The 14,901-nt window shown below is 39.1% G+C and overlaps 1 protein-coding gene across 1 annotated transcript in view; it reads right to left on the minus strand.

Moving 5' to 3' along the window:
- PARD3B (par-3 family cell polarity regulator beta) overlaps window positions 1–14,901 on the minus strand; it is a 371,997-nt gene that overhangs the window by 76,856 nt on the left and 280,240 nt on the right. Inside the window, exon 20 of the mRNA XM_027677893.1 lies at window positions 2,371–2,667. Within this exon, the coding sequence (XP_027533694.1) occupies window positions 2,371–2,667 (297 nt within the window). The remainder of the gene's footprint in view (window positions 1–2,370; window positions 2,668–14,901) is intronic.

The following is a 14,901-nucleotide window of genomic DNA, read 5'->3' on the forward strand; positions in this document are numbered from 1 at the left end:
TTACATGACAAATATGTTGATAAATGTTCAGCCCTATAAACACAAAATAACTATGGTTTGGCTTATAAGCATCCATTATAGCCCTTTCCCATCATTTTGAGGCAGACAAGGTAGTTTTCATAACTGACCCTTGAAAGCAGGTTGTTTTTTTTTAATTAACATGTTATCCAGGGATTTTTCTTTCCACATCTCGTTCTCCTTTCAATAATCTCTCTCTAGCACAGAAAGATTTCCTTGCCTGAAGTTGCCACTTTATTCAACAACTGTTGGCTGAGACCTCACGACCCACTGCATAAATTCACATAGAATTATTCATGTTTGGCACATTTCTGCTGGTGAATAACAACACCATTTTGTCTCAGACAAAGAAAATAAAGATTTAAAAAAAGAACAAAGGCAGCCTAATAAGAATTCCACATTTCCTATTTTTTTTCCTGATCTGGTTAAACAGCCTCTACAAGCCTGAGAAATTCAACAAAGCAAAGTTGTTGGGGACTGTTGGTCTTTCAGTACAGAATCAACACAGATGGAACAGCCTCTCAGCGTGATTCTGATCATGGGCTCAGCTATGAGGTAACTTTTCTTGCCTGTAAGATGTTTTCATTTTAGTTTTTCACTGAGTTATCATGTTATCATGCAATTACAGCTAAATTCACACCGAAATCCAGGATCCCAACACCAAATCCAAACTTGTTTGGGACCTCAATAGCAAGTCAAGAGTTCATTCAGTGTAATCAAAACCACAATACAATCGATCAAGTAAAAGAGGCCAGAATGAAGGACTGAGCATTTCTTTTTGTTGCATGCAAAGACAATCTATAGGCTACACTTCAAAACTGATGATATTTTTAAAATGTAAAGCTACAAAGTTCTGTTAAACTGAAATTATGAAACAACTTTTATAACAATGTCTTACTCCAGCAGAGTTACAACTGTATGTATTTATATTTGAAAGATACACAAACCTGAATTTAGACTCCCACCCGCCGGGAATTCTCAGATCTTGGTTTATTGAGTTAGTACAAACTCAGTTTCTGATCCCTTTACTACAACTTCTGTGTGACTGCAGTGACAATTGCCTCAAGACTTTTCTAGGAAGAGAAACCTGCTAGCTGGCAAAATCTAAGATCACTACCTCTTACTTCATGCAGTAGGGGAAGAGTTAATAACATGGAAGAAAGAAAAAAGCACTGTCATTATGTTTGGAAAGAACTCTACCATACTGGATTTAGGTGAAAAAGAGAGGTACTTGGCCCATTCCCTACTACAAACTTAGATTTATGTCAGAAGTGTTTTATTACTATTTATAACAATGACTCAGTAGACGTTTTTAAAGTACTGTGACGCCGCAAACTGGAAACACTCCTATATCTGTGCTGACATATTTCTCCAAAATTAACGAGTGTGGTATTACATAGCACAGATTGAGGCTATAGGGAGACACTACAGACTGTAATATGAACTCAAAGCATGCACAGTTCCTTAAGTCCCCCATGTCTGTCCTCTGTCAGCTCTTCTTTTCACATACACTTGTATATCTTGCCCACACACTCATATGTTGGTTTGAAAAAGCCAACATTGATATATTAATGCCATAATAGTAATGAAGTCTCATGTTCTTTTAGCCCCAAATTCCAGAAGCAACCAATTTTAAAATCATCATAATGGTGGGTACATCATCAACTCAAGGGAATTTCTGTTTTCCTTTTAACCCAGGAAAAAGCTTGACCATCTTTCTTTAATGCTGGAAGCTTGACAGTAAGGATTAAAAATTGTTCTTTCCTTCCCACTTAGTTATTGGAAAGGCCATGAAAGGCAATCAATCTTGTGAAGCCACACTTCACAGCCTGCATAAAAATGCCATGATTTCCAGTCCTCTCCCCAAACTAATTGAAAGTGTGTAATATCACACAGCTGGGGAAAACTAAGCCATAAACATATGCAATATATAATACTATCATACAACACCTGTTACTAATAGACACTTGATGATCAGCAGGATCGACAGGGATCTTGAAAATTGAGATTATTTTTGCTGCAGGGTAAGAACTTTTCCCAATTGAAAGAGGAAAAACACTCTCTCAGCAGTGCAGGAATTGGACTGGAGTCAGTTCACTCATTCTGTTTGTGAAATATGGACTTTTCTTTAATGATTTCTGTTTGACTGCTGCCTTGCTCAGATGCTCTGGGGTTACTGCTGCAGCAAATCATGGTTTTGGTTAAGAAAAAATCCATGGCTTTCTAGTCAGTAAATACAGGGGTTTGGGGCATCTGAACAGTCCCATGTCTGACTCCCCTGCCCTCTGCCAAGGCCCAGGCTCCCTCCCCCACTAAGCTATCATTTTATGTAATGCCAGGTGGCAATATTACCTGTCACCAGAAATCTGTGGGTAGTGCTGCTTGTTTATTTTTGCATACAGTCCTTCCAAATGTTCCCTCTCCATTGGTGCTGAAGGAGAATCACGTGGATATACAAAGGTTTCTGCTACTCCTGGTGATGATGGCCTGTAGATGCTTGCTGATGGATAAGCCTCTCGGAAGTGGTTTACTCTGGCATAATTTGGATCCACCTCATCGTCATCAATGTCAGGTCCTCCAGGACCAGTAGAATAATCACTCAGGCCTCTCAGTTGCTTTTGCCGTAACTCCTGATGTTTTGCACCAATCCTAACAATGAAAAGTAAAGAACAAATATATAGTTGGATCTGCTTCAACAGCAACCATTACACAAATTTGAAACACCAACCCTGAACCCAACTGTTTAGAGCTTTCAGTACACTGTGAGACTGATGCCAGATAGAATGGTGCACACAGCAATTTTGTTCTTTATCTCTGGCAATCACCTTTGTAATCGAGGTTGGTCATCATTCTGATGGAAAAAAATAATGCTGAATGTAGCGTGGCTTTTCACAAGTGTGCGTGCATGAACACAGACAGGTTTAATTCTACACCTACCTTTCACTTTGCAGTTGAATATACCTAACCCAATCCTGAAACTTTTTATCTAAATTAGCCAGTAAAATTGTTAGTGCCCCTTGGTTACTTGACCCACCTAGATTCTCTTAAATACATTAACTTGTGAAAAGTGGATTAAATGTGAACACAAATGGAGAGATGGCACAGTTGTCTCAAATCAAAAGACCACAATTAATTTGCTAAAGATTTTAATTTTTTTTTAAATTTTATTTTGGCTACATAAATGTGGAAATCATGCCTTATTATATAGGGGATAGGGATAAAGTAAAACAGCAAAGAAATTAATAGAAACTTGACAGAAATGAATTGGTATATATAAGTGAATTAAAGACTGTTACTGGCAGTATTCCACTGTGATAAAGCCTTAAGTGGTATTACAAAATGCTGCTGCTAATCAGGGCCATTGTGCAATCTCTTTGGAATAGTAAAACATATTCAGGTAAATTTCAACTCAAAATGATATTCAATGATCCAACATTCATGCTGGAGAAAAAAAAATGTACAGCAAGGCTCTGTGAGCTCTTCTGTTAACTACTCAGCTACTCTTCAACACAGTGTAATTAAGTGCACTGAGATGGATCTGGCAGAATGCTGACCACAATATGCAATAAACAGTACTTACAGAGAATAACAGAGCAGGGAAGAAGACACAAAGAACAGAAGAAACACACAGAGATGCAATGCCTGACAGAAGTCAACATTTGCTGTTGACTGTATCTAGAAGTACAACAGCAGCATAGAAAGAACAGTATAATTTGCACCATAGGAGTGTAAGTGAAAAGGATTTAGCAGACTTGGTTACCCCACTAAAACTGAATGGCCTCAGGACTCTGCATACTGAAAAATGAAGATGTTCTGGAGAAAGTCTTTAAAAGGCATGGAGAGAAAGGTTCCCTAAAGAAACAGATGAGCACACTGGGAGCCTCTGTCTGCCAGGAGCTATTAAGTGCAGAATGTGATTCATACTGCTTATTTTGTTTCATTAGAATCGTATCATCAAAATAAATGCTAATACTTTTCAAATAATTTGTAGATAAAAAGGTTCACAAATAATTCTAATGAGAACAACATGCTGTTCTACACATATACTTGAGTACATCAATGTGTATTACACATGCTTTCCAGTTACACTTCTCCACTAATTGTTCTAGGACAATATCTCGAGGTGATGCTAGTTTTTAACACTGAAAATGTAATCATACTTTACAGTGGGATGAGCCTGCATATATAATACAATCCTTGACAGTCAGGGGGGTGCTCACTATCCAGTCTGCCTTCTTTCATTAAAGCAGATGACCCTTCTCCTGTCTAGTACTCAAATACTGTGTGCCCCACCTCGAGTACTGCGTGCAGCTTTGGGCGCCTCAGGGTAAAAAGGACATCAAACTATTAGAGTGTGTCCAGAGGAGAGAAACCAAGATGATGAAAGGCCTTGAGGACAAGAGCTAGGAGAGGCAGCTGAGGTCACTTGGTTTGTTTAGCTTGGAGAAGAGAAGGCTGAGGAGTGACCTCACCACAGTCTACAACTTCCTCGTGGGTGGTGGCAACAGAGGAGACATGCTGATCTCTTCTCTCAGGAGACCAGTGATAGGACATGAGGAAATGGCATGAAGCTGCATCAGGGGTGGTTAAGATTGGACATCAGGAAAAGATTCTCACTGAGAGAGTGGTTGGTCACTGGAACAGCCTCCCCAGGGGAGCGGTCACAGCACCAAGCCTGTCAGAATTCAAGAAGTGTCTGGATGATGTTCTTCAGTCATGTCATATGGTTTTGTTTTAGGTTTTGTTTTGTTTCCTGTGAGGAGCAGGAAGTTGGACTCAATGATCCTTATTGGTCCCTTCCAACCTGAGATATTCCATGACTCTAGCAAATATTGTACTATAAGAACCATGTGAGAGAATAATATCTTCCTAACACATCATTCCAGGCCAGTTAGTTAATTTTGTTTCATTAAGACAACATTAAAAATACTCACAAAGCCTTAGTGTAATTTACTACAGTGGTCTTAGAGATGAAAGGATAATAAGAAGAAATATGCTACAATCTGTCTATATACTTAACACTGAGGCTTCCTAAGAACTTCCTCTTTATTCTTTCTGGAGCTTCTCTTCCCTGCACAATCACCTCCTCCTCCTGTAATCTTCACTCCACTTCTCTTTTGCTTTAGGTTTTCATGCCACACACACTCCCTATTTTGCACTGTAATGGTGGCTCAGGTTGGGAAGGCACTATCCTCAAGTGAAACTTCATCCAGGCTGGGGCAGTGTCTTGAAGACGTCACAGACTTCAAAACAATTGACAGTGGTTTTGCACAATTCTGACCCTGTCTACAAGGGAGATTCCATTGGAGGATCTTACGGAGGGTATAGCCTAGTATCAATATGTGATAAATTCAGCTAGTAAGGCATATATTGTAGGCGAACACAAGATCCATTAATATATTATCTCATTTTACTGCCAATTGCACTGGCTTAACTGGCTGATGGCTTCTTAGGACAGCAAGAGTTTAATGGCATTTGCAGAAAAATGGGACATCCAACTTACTGTTTGTAAAACTAAAGGTGACATTGGTATAGGCCTTGGTAAGGTCATGCTTTTATTCAAAAAGCAATAGACAATGGCATGGGGAGAAAGTCAACGTTGAGGAGCTATATACAGAAACAGAAACTAAAAAGTAATGCTCAGCTTGCATTTCCACCTAAACTTCAAACCATTGCTAGCAAATAAGCAATAGTTAGAGAGCAGCTGAAAGTGTGCGAAGTGTGAATAAAGGTAAAAGATTATGTAGCAGAAAGTGGTGGAGGGAGCAGGCCTCCCTGTGTCCATGAGTGAAACACCACATTCATTATCCATATAAAGGAACCCGGGGCAAAGTTACTGCTTGGCCCATTCACATGAAAACCAACTTTTTCAGGTAGTTCACTGTCCAAGAGCACTTGTACTACAAGAACAGGGTTGAATTTCCATTGCAAAAAAAGCCTTAGACATCAGTGAAGCACATAGTGATGTCTACATTGATGATTTCCATCTTTTATACATACAGGTACTTCAAGAGAAAACCTCTTGCAGAAGGATTAATATTTTATATGTCATACATGGGATTATGTCAGAAATGTAAAAACAAAGGCACCATCATTGTTTAGAACAAATGACAGAAGAACTGTTGGCTCCTGCACCCAGAGCCCAGAACAACCCAAACTGTCAGTTTGGTAGTAGCTCTTGCCCCTGATTATCTTGCTGCTCTTCTACCAAAATGTGTGAAGCACTTGGACATTGTTGCTGTCTTCCAGATTAACTCTGAAAAAGCATCAAATATTCTTAAAACCCTAGGAAATTGTGGAGTTCTTCACCCTCAATTAGTGACCAGAAAAGCCTAAACACAGAATTCAGTGCAGGAATATATCGTATGAGGTACAAGTTTTATGGCACACATGGGTGCATATACACGCTACACAGGCAGAAAAATGGGAGGATACTGCATTTCAAGGAATGCTTTCATCACATGTCAGTGCAGAAGGCATGGCACACAGTCCTGAGACAAGTCACAGCAGTTTCTCAGAACATTATAAACCCTAATGTTCTTTGGACCTGTGCATCACTGGTCCCCTAGATATTAAGACCCCTTTGAAAGCAAGAGTAGTGCAGCACAGCAGCATCACACAAATCTTGCTTTCATGTCTGACAGTAAGAGTAATTTGTCCTGCTATCAATACTGGTATATTCTGCTCAATAAAAGCTGGAATTAGGTCACCACAATTTTCTTTTGTTCCTGTGAATAGGCCTAGCTTCTTCAACTTCTCCTTCTGAATGCAATATTCAATTGCTGCCAGTATTATAAGTCAAATCTTCTCAAGAACAATTATACAGACCAGTCAATATCAGGTTATGTGAAATTCTTCATGGTCAATGTTTTATCTTTTCAATACATCTATTACAATTGCATTAATATTTCTTGTTTTTCTTTTAATCTTCCCCACAAATGTATACAATTTGCTTGATGACCTCTTTTTCATTTCAAACCAAATGTTCAAACATAGGGAAACAAACTATCAGATGGCTGTTTTTTCTTTCTTTCTATTTACCTGTCCTTCCATGTCTTGTATGTTTTTCACCTTTGAAATTTCTTCACATTTTGTGAAGTTTTAGATTTCCTCACTGTATTTCAGCATCATGCTTTCACATAGTTTTAAATCAATCTTTTCCATAGCACACCCCAGTAGGTGTCCAGGAATTCCTTACTGAGAAAAAAAGGAAAAAAAATGAAAGTGCTGTTCCTTCCATCACTCCTATAATGTTATGCCAACTCTACTAAGCAGGGTACTTCTGCTATATCCCACTCTAGTCATTCACCATTTCTGCACCTCCCTCTGCAGCTATCCTTACCTGAAGCAGCAGAATCTTTACTCCCCATCACAAAAAAAATTTTAAAAAATCTTCCAAATTAACACAGCTATAATTGCAAACAGTTCATTGAACAGTTATCATAAAAGAGCCCCAGACAAGCAGCACAGGATAGGTCTGGTTAAACAACTGGTGCAAATTTGTGACTAAAGATAAAATGTCGCTCAGCACCACGATGCTGGCAGTGAAACCAGAGATGAGGAGGGGTACAGTTCACCATCTGAACAATTTAGCGTGGCACTAAAGTTCTACAAACTTCCTGATGAGGGAAAGGGAAAAGAAAAAACAAACAGAATAAAGGGAAGTTAGATATATTTCCTTTTGAGTATCCCATATCAATCCTGCTTGCTCTCTTCCGCCACCTGAACACTGTGCTCTCCAGTTAATTCACTGCACAACTGCACCAACTTCCCTCAGCTGTATTTCTGTAAAAACAGAGCCTTGGCACAGAAGCAGTGAGAGGACAGGCAACAGAAGTGTTGCATCAAAAAAAGTCTTTTTTTTTTCCTTGTGATCCACCTTATTCTCAATAGCATCCAAATATATCCTATCTTAACCTTTCTCTACAACAAATAATTCCAGAAAAAAATATAGTTTGATAAAATATATAACCTCAGTAGAACTATAGGCAACATTTTCAAAACATATTGCATTTCTAGAAGTCAAATGAAGACAGGATCTATGTACCTACTGTACTTCTGGAAGTGGGACATGGTATTTTGAAAACACTTCTCTACACCTAACGTACTGTTCAGTAGCACACCCCCAGAGCTATAAATCAAGGAACGCTCTCATTTATCCTTCAAACAATCTTCTCATCTGACATACCTACACAAATAATACATGGTGACTTCTCATGTACCAACACATGAAAAGATGCATAAACCTAGAGTGCAGCAGCCATGGAAGGGTTAACAGCCCAAACTGCTCCTTCCAGCTGCAGCTCAGACACACACGATTGAGTTACTGTGGCTTTACAAGTTATTGTGTTTCTGCCGAGCTACTGTCAATGACCACATATGTATTCACCGCCTGTGACAAACACAATGTAAAACGCTTTAGTCTGACATCAGTGACAGAGACACTGACAGGGAAAAGCTGGATTAGAAGACTGCAGCATACGCAGAGTGAAGCAGCTGTAGGAAGGGATGTGGATTACCTCAAGAAAACTCAAAAAGAGCTGAGCAGAAGTGACTTTTGGAGAAGATCCAGAAATGCTTTTGCGAATGGAATGAGAGGGCTAGGAAAAGCTGTAAGAGATACTTCTCATCCCTTAGCCCAGCAGTTGGAATCTGGGTGGGTGGGTGGGTTACTAGTGGGTAACAAGAAAATGCTGAAGCTTCTAACACTCTTCAAAAATTAAAACGCAGTACTTAATGTTACCAGCTCAAAGAAGACCAGAGTCATTAAAAGCTGTGGAACCCAAAGATGGCCTTCAATGGGAAACAAACAGCAAGACACTGGCAGCAGTCCAACCTGCAGTTCTGGAGGCCTAACCAGCCCTAGCTCAAAAGGAGCTTTGCACAGTGAGTCACAGGCTAACAAGCTGTCACCTTGGATCAGGACAAAACTTGAAGATGTATGTCCTCCTGGCTATGCCACCCCCAAGCAGGGAACAGGGTGCCTGCTGCCCCACAGGAGACCAGAGAAGCAACTCAGTGGCACCAACAGCTATGAGATCTGACCACAGTGCAAAACCTCCATGTGGCAAGCGTGGCTTAGGAGAGACTGTGGGCTCTCTTACTCAGAGAGCTGCAAGGCTGCACTTCACATGAGAACAGTTTAGTATAGGGATAGCCAACCAAAATAGGCCCACAACAAGAAGCAAGATCTTTCCTGAGGTGTTTGAATTCTTCCCTTGTACTCCCCAGGAACTCTAGATTATCGTGTTTCTTCTGACTTGCCAGGGAAAGAGTAAAAGTGATGCAACTTCTTTTTTTTTTTTTTTTAATTTACCATGCACTGACTTAGTATTGAGCAGAGTATTGTGCTTAGTATTGAGCAGAGCACAAAGAATGACATGCTTTGAGCCCCACGGTGTCTATCTAAGTAGTCAAACACAGGGCGGAAAATGCAGTTGCTAACCAAAACATTGTATTTCACAAAGGGACCTTGTTTATACTTCAGATGAATACAGCAACATTTCTTGTATGATGGATTAAAAGTAATAGACTTCATGCAAGCACTAACAGGTACATGAATGAGCAAGATGCTGGCTAAGTCAGTGAAAGATATTCCTGGAGGAGAAGTATGAATAACAAGCAAAGACAAAATATGTAACAGAAACAGGGCCATAGGTCTTTTAGGATAATTTCTGTTCTGTTTGCAAGAAGAGTAGCAGAATAAAAGCAGGTAAGCGAGAGTGCCTACAGTCAGTTTGAGGTATACCTACACTTGAGAGAGGACCTGATCCTTTAAGTCTTTTGAGATGACTGAGATGCTAAATGCTCTTCCACTGAATTGGTTGTTCCTTGAGGACTGCAGAATAAAAGCTGCTTCATTGCTTTTTCCCCCACTCATGTGACTCTCCCTGAGATCTACATACCGCAATGATTACTCAATTTACATCTGATTTACTATCTGCTTTTGTGTCTCATTTACCTAATTCACACACATATGGAGTAACTGGTTGTCTAGAGGATAGCAGCTTATTTCTGTAGGAGGTCACAGATTTCCATTGGGTTTAATGTTTTAATTCCTTTTTAGCTGCTAGCAAAATATATTTTGGTAACTAAAATCTTTTTTTCATTCATTTACATAATAGTGGACTGAATACATCTTGCCTTCAGATATTCATAAGCCATGATCACTGATGGGAATGGGCAAATTTCAGTTGAATATCTTAGGAGATAATTTCAGTACAGTGCTTTTAATTTTTTTTTATTTTATAATCGTTTTTTAGACAGACATGCTCACTTTTCTTTTTTTAAGCATCATCACCTAACAAAACTTTAGAGGCAGGGAAGTCTCATAGCTAAAAAAAAAAAAAATAAAAAAATCCACCTCTTGCCAGTAAATGGAGACAACTGATACGGACTTATCAAGTATCAAACAATATCTAATTCAGTATTATCTTTCAGGGTATTCTACTGGAGGCATAGTCGTCAGAAACATCTTCCCCATAAACTATGCAAGTGTTTCTTCATTCCAGCTCATTCTATTGTGCTGGATTTGAACATCTCCCCCATAATTAATATCTGTAATTGTAAACAAGAACAGAAATAAAAAACGTCTCAGAAATAAAAAAAGGCAAGCCACAAAATCAAGTGAGAGACTTTAACTCAGGGTAACAAGACAGATCTGGTAACAGCATTAACTGTCCCAACAATAAAAAAATCACCAGGGCATTAAATATTGCCTGCTCTGGATAACTACCCCATACCTGTAAAATACTGAACTGACCAGAGAACCTGCCTTGGGAGGGCTTTAAGTAAAGAAAGGGAGGACAGAAAAGCTTAAGAAGGAGATAGAGCTACACTGACCTTAAAATGTAAGATTATGACAAACTGAAGATGAAACACAGCCCTTTCATACCACAAAGTGTGGAGTGTGAGCTTTGGATATTCTTCCATTTATTTCAGAGGTGACAAGGAGTGATTACCAACTTACACAGGATCCTGCCCTCTAAAGAAAATCCTGGCTCTAATGAGGTCAGTGTGTTTTCCCCCACCCTGTGAACTTCAACAAGAACAGGATTTTACCTTTGCTGTTAAATCAGAAAAAGTTTTTCTGGTCTCTCTTTTGTCCACATTAGTTGTACAATGGGTGAAATGCAGCAGAGTACAGAAAGCCAACTATCAGAAAAGACAAGTATATTATAGCCTGTATTTTACTGCATTACGTAATTTTCTTTACTCACAACTACCCTAGAGTTATTATTTTGAAGAGACAATATCAGTAAAATTTAGGTTGTAAGGAACCCTCTGAAGGTCATCCTGGCTCAACCTCCTGTTGAAAGCAAGGCTGAGTGCACAGATCAGGTTGCTCAGTCTCCTGTCAACAGGATGTTCATTGTTTTGTGACAATGTGGATTAGAGAGTGGAAACATTCCAGGTTTGTCAAAATTACTCTGACATCTTTCACGTGAGATGTTCTGATGCCTTTAAGAGCTCCTCCTGCAAAATGGCCTTGAGTCTGCAGTAACTTTGCAGCCCATAGGTAAATTGCAGACCCAATTCTCAGTGCTGACTAAAGGCTGCTGCCATTTGTACTTTTCCATTAAAAAGATAAATAAGGTGCTGTGCATATCATATCTAAGTCCTTTTTGTGGACATTAGCTCATTCTGGAACAAATGGTCATGAAAAGAGAATCAAATTAACAGAATACTCTTGGAAAGTAAGACTTAACTTTGCTTATATTTTAGTAATTGGGAATTTAATGTCAGGAATGCACACAATAACAACTGCAGTCAAAGCCATGTATTCACCTCTACAACCTCTCCAACTGAGACGTCAAACAAACTATTTCAGAGAAGTTCATCAGATAAACAGTGAACAAGTATAAAGTAACCATAGTATACCTGCAGAAAAACTATGGGGAGACAGAGACATCCATCTATGAACTTATTCACTGCCAGTGACTAGCTCAGCTCCAGCAATTGCTGTAGTAGGTATCAGTCAAAACCACTTGAGGATTGTTAACACTGTCTTGAGTAAAATACCAGAGACACTGTAATGACCATGGGAAGGCACAACATTGATTTGACAGCTCATGAAAACTCAACATTCACAACCATATGCAGTAGCATAGCTCAGGACAGACCCAGGAAGACTGGCAGCTACTGAGTCCCCAGGGCTGTGTCCTTTAATAAGTGGGTATTCTTGGAACATTTCCTACATAGATACTCATAGCTCCACTTGCTAGTGAGACCTCATGAGTTTGTACAACCATCCCTGCAACTGCATAAACATTATGCCCTCATTTGAATGAAATCGTAGTAGTAGAAGGAGCAAGCCTAGCTTCATATGATATGATATGATTCCAGGCACATTTCTTTATTCTACACTTACAACATTGAACCTGGAACCTATTGAACAGGATCTTTCTGTACAAGAACAGGAATAGTCTCCATCTGTTAGTCTGGGATTCACAGGTTGTTTCTAATTAACAGTCCTTGATTAGAAAGCAAAATTCAGCTTTGACTGAGCAGTCAGTGCTTTAAGACTTTCAGGTATTTTGGTTTAAGATCACTATGGAGATTTACACATGCAAACAGATTTCCTGCCTGTCTATCCCCACGAGTCTCATTCTCATTTTTATCCTGTAGTAACTAAGGGAGTCTGAGAACAGGAATTCTGTGCTGTGGCACTACTTCAAAGTGCATGCCAAAGATTTATGATAGACTGTCATAAATCTCAAATGGAAGAGCAAGGAATGAAATGCAGCTTCCAAGTAATTCTTATGCCCTTATTGATTTCGGACTGGGCAAGAGCTGACCTACATTCAGTACTGCATCAAAGAAATCCCTACGCCAGAATAGTCTGTCTCCTAGAAAGCACTCTATTGCTCTGGTTGGCCAGTACCCTGGCCACTTCAATAGCCTGGCCAGTACAAGTTTCTAACAGCAGCATTTCTGGTTCACAGAAACAAAAAAAAACATCAAGTAATAAAACTCTGTTATATAGAGAAAAGAACCACACATTGGCCCATTTAAGCAAGCAAGAGCCAGGCCATTGCTCCTGAGCTTCTCTGACTTTTTAGGTGGGCAGGGGGCACAGCTTGTGAAAACAGGCTCCAGAGCAAACCAGTGCCTTAATGAAGGGCAAAACAAGGACACTAAATGGCTTGCATGAGAATTTGTGTGCTTACATTTTGAGGGCACAGCTATGACACCTAGAAAGTGCTCTTTCCATCAAGCTGCAACACCTGGAATAGTACCGTGATAGTTAAAGAAAAAGGCCAATTCCATGTGCCATTCTGCTATCAGTTCCTAATATTCTTAACCTGGGACAATCTGGGATCAAATATAGACCTAATATCGTCTTAAAAATGCCCTCCAACAGTAGAAAAGCCACACAAAGCAGTTTAAAAATTGCTATTTGGGTCTAAATGCTACAGTGAAACCTGTGAAAGGTAGGTGAGACCCATCTACCTCAGTTACTTATAACCAAACATCAATCTCCCAGTGTTCCGTGGTAGGCTTTTATTACATGTTCTGGTATGCAGAACAGCAGCAGATCTAAAATGAGAATCATTCAGAATCAATGGGTTGGGATTAATCTGTCCTCCTGTCCAGTGCAAGCACTGCCACAGTAATAAACAGAAATCTGATAACTTCATACTGTCAGCACAAAATGAAACTATGACCTTGACCTGTGCAACAGCATCCAGTAATTTTTTCATAACTTCAACATACCATACTACACGGCTATGATCTAATAAGAATCTAAAAGTAATTAACTGGAATTTTTGAAAACTGAAGCCTAATCAAATATGTATTCTTATCAGGGTTGCAAGCCAGCAATAAATTGGGACATTTAAAAAACTGGGATCCAATCCAATCCGTGATCTGATCAGGGTTCAATGGTTATAATAAATTGGGAGTATTAAAACTGGGATCACATCCAACACTTTATTTTGTCTAAACCACAGGACCTACCCGTGCTGCAAAGTCAGGAATACTCAATGAACAGATATACCATGTTGGATTAACCCTTAATAAATAATGATGCACAAGCTCAGGAGTCCCAAAAACATGTGGTTTAGCACAGAGCTTAATGGTGAGAATAGCAATTACCAGCATTTATCAGAGATCAATATGAACTATAAACAGCCATAATAATGCTTTCAGACTTGGCAAGTGGAATACACAGGAACAAAAGCTACATGGTGTTGGCAACAATGTGTGCATGTGTGAGTGTGCTCCAAGATGTACTATGCATTTTAAAAAAATCATACTTTGATTTTTGCAACAGTCTGAATTTCAACTTTTGATTCAAATCAATTTGGCTTTTCTATCATACTGCCATGCATGCAGCTATTGTTTTCATTTTGATTTCCAGTAACATACAAATTGTTTGTAATTAAATATAACGAAACAAATGCTGACAGAAAGGGAATGAAGTTTCACTCCCAAGTAGTCTCTCCTATATAAGTGGACTCCAAATGTTTTTATTTCTGTAAGATGCATTCCCTTCGTGCAGGGATCTTGCAGCTGCAAAATTAAACCTCTGTTTGCCAAATATCAAAAACATATGTATTGATTTTTTAACTATGGGAACAGGCAACAAGCATCAGAGCTGATAAGACAAGAGAGGAATCCTCTTCAATTGCTGGAAGGTTTCTGAAAAGTAAAGGAAATTCAGTCTTCAATATAAAAACTGAAATCATTTAATTTTTCCCAAATTTGAGATACCCTGTAACTTTGGTATTCAGTTCAGACATTCAGAAAGCAAGGGCCAGAAGTTCCTTCTGTTTCTCTAAAACTGTACTCAAACCTTAATACTATTAAAAAAATTCCTCAATTAATTCCAATGAGGACTACAAAACCAAGACTGTTTTAACCAAACAACATACTACTCTC

Source organism: Neopelma chrysocephalum, unplaced genomic scaffold, assembly GCF_003984885.1.
Source record: "Neopelma chrysocephalum unplaced genomic scaffold, ASM398488v2 Primary Assembly neopelma1_44, whole genome shotgun sequence".
Classification (NCBI taxonomy): Eukaryota; Metazoa; Chordata; class Aves; order Passeriformes; family Pipridae; genus Neopelma; species Neopelma chrysocephalum.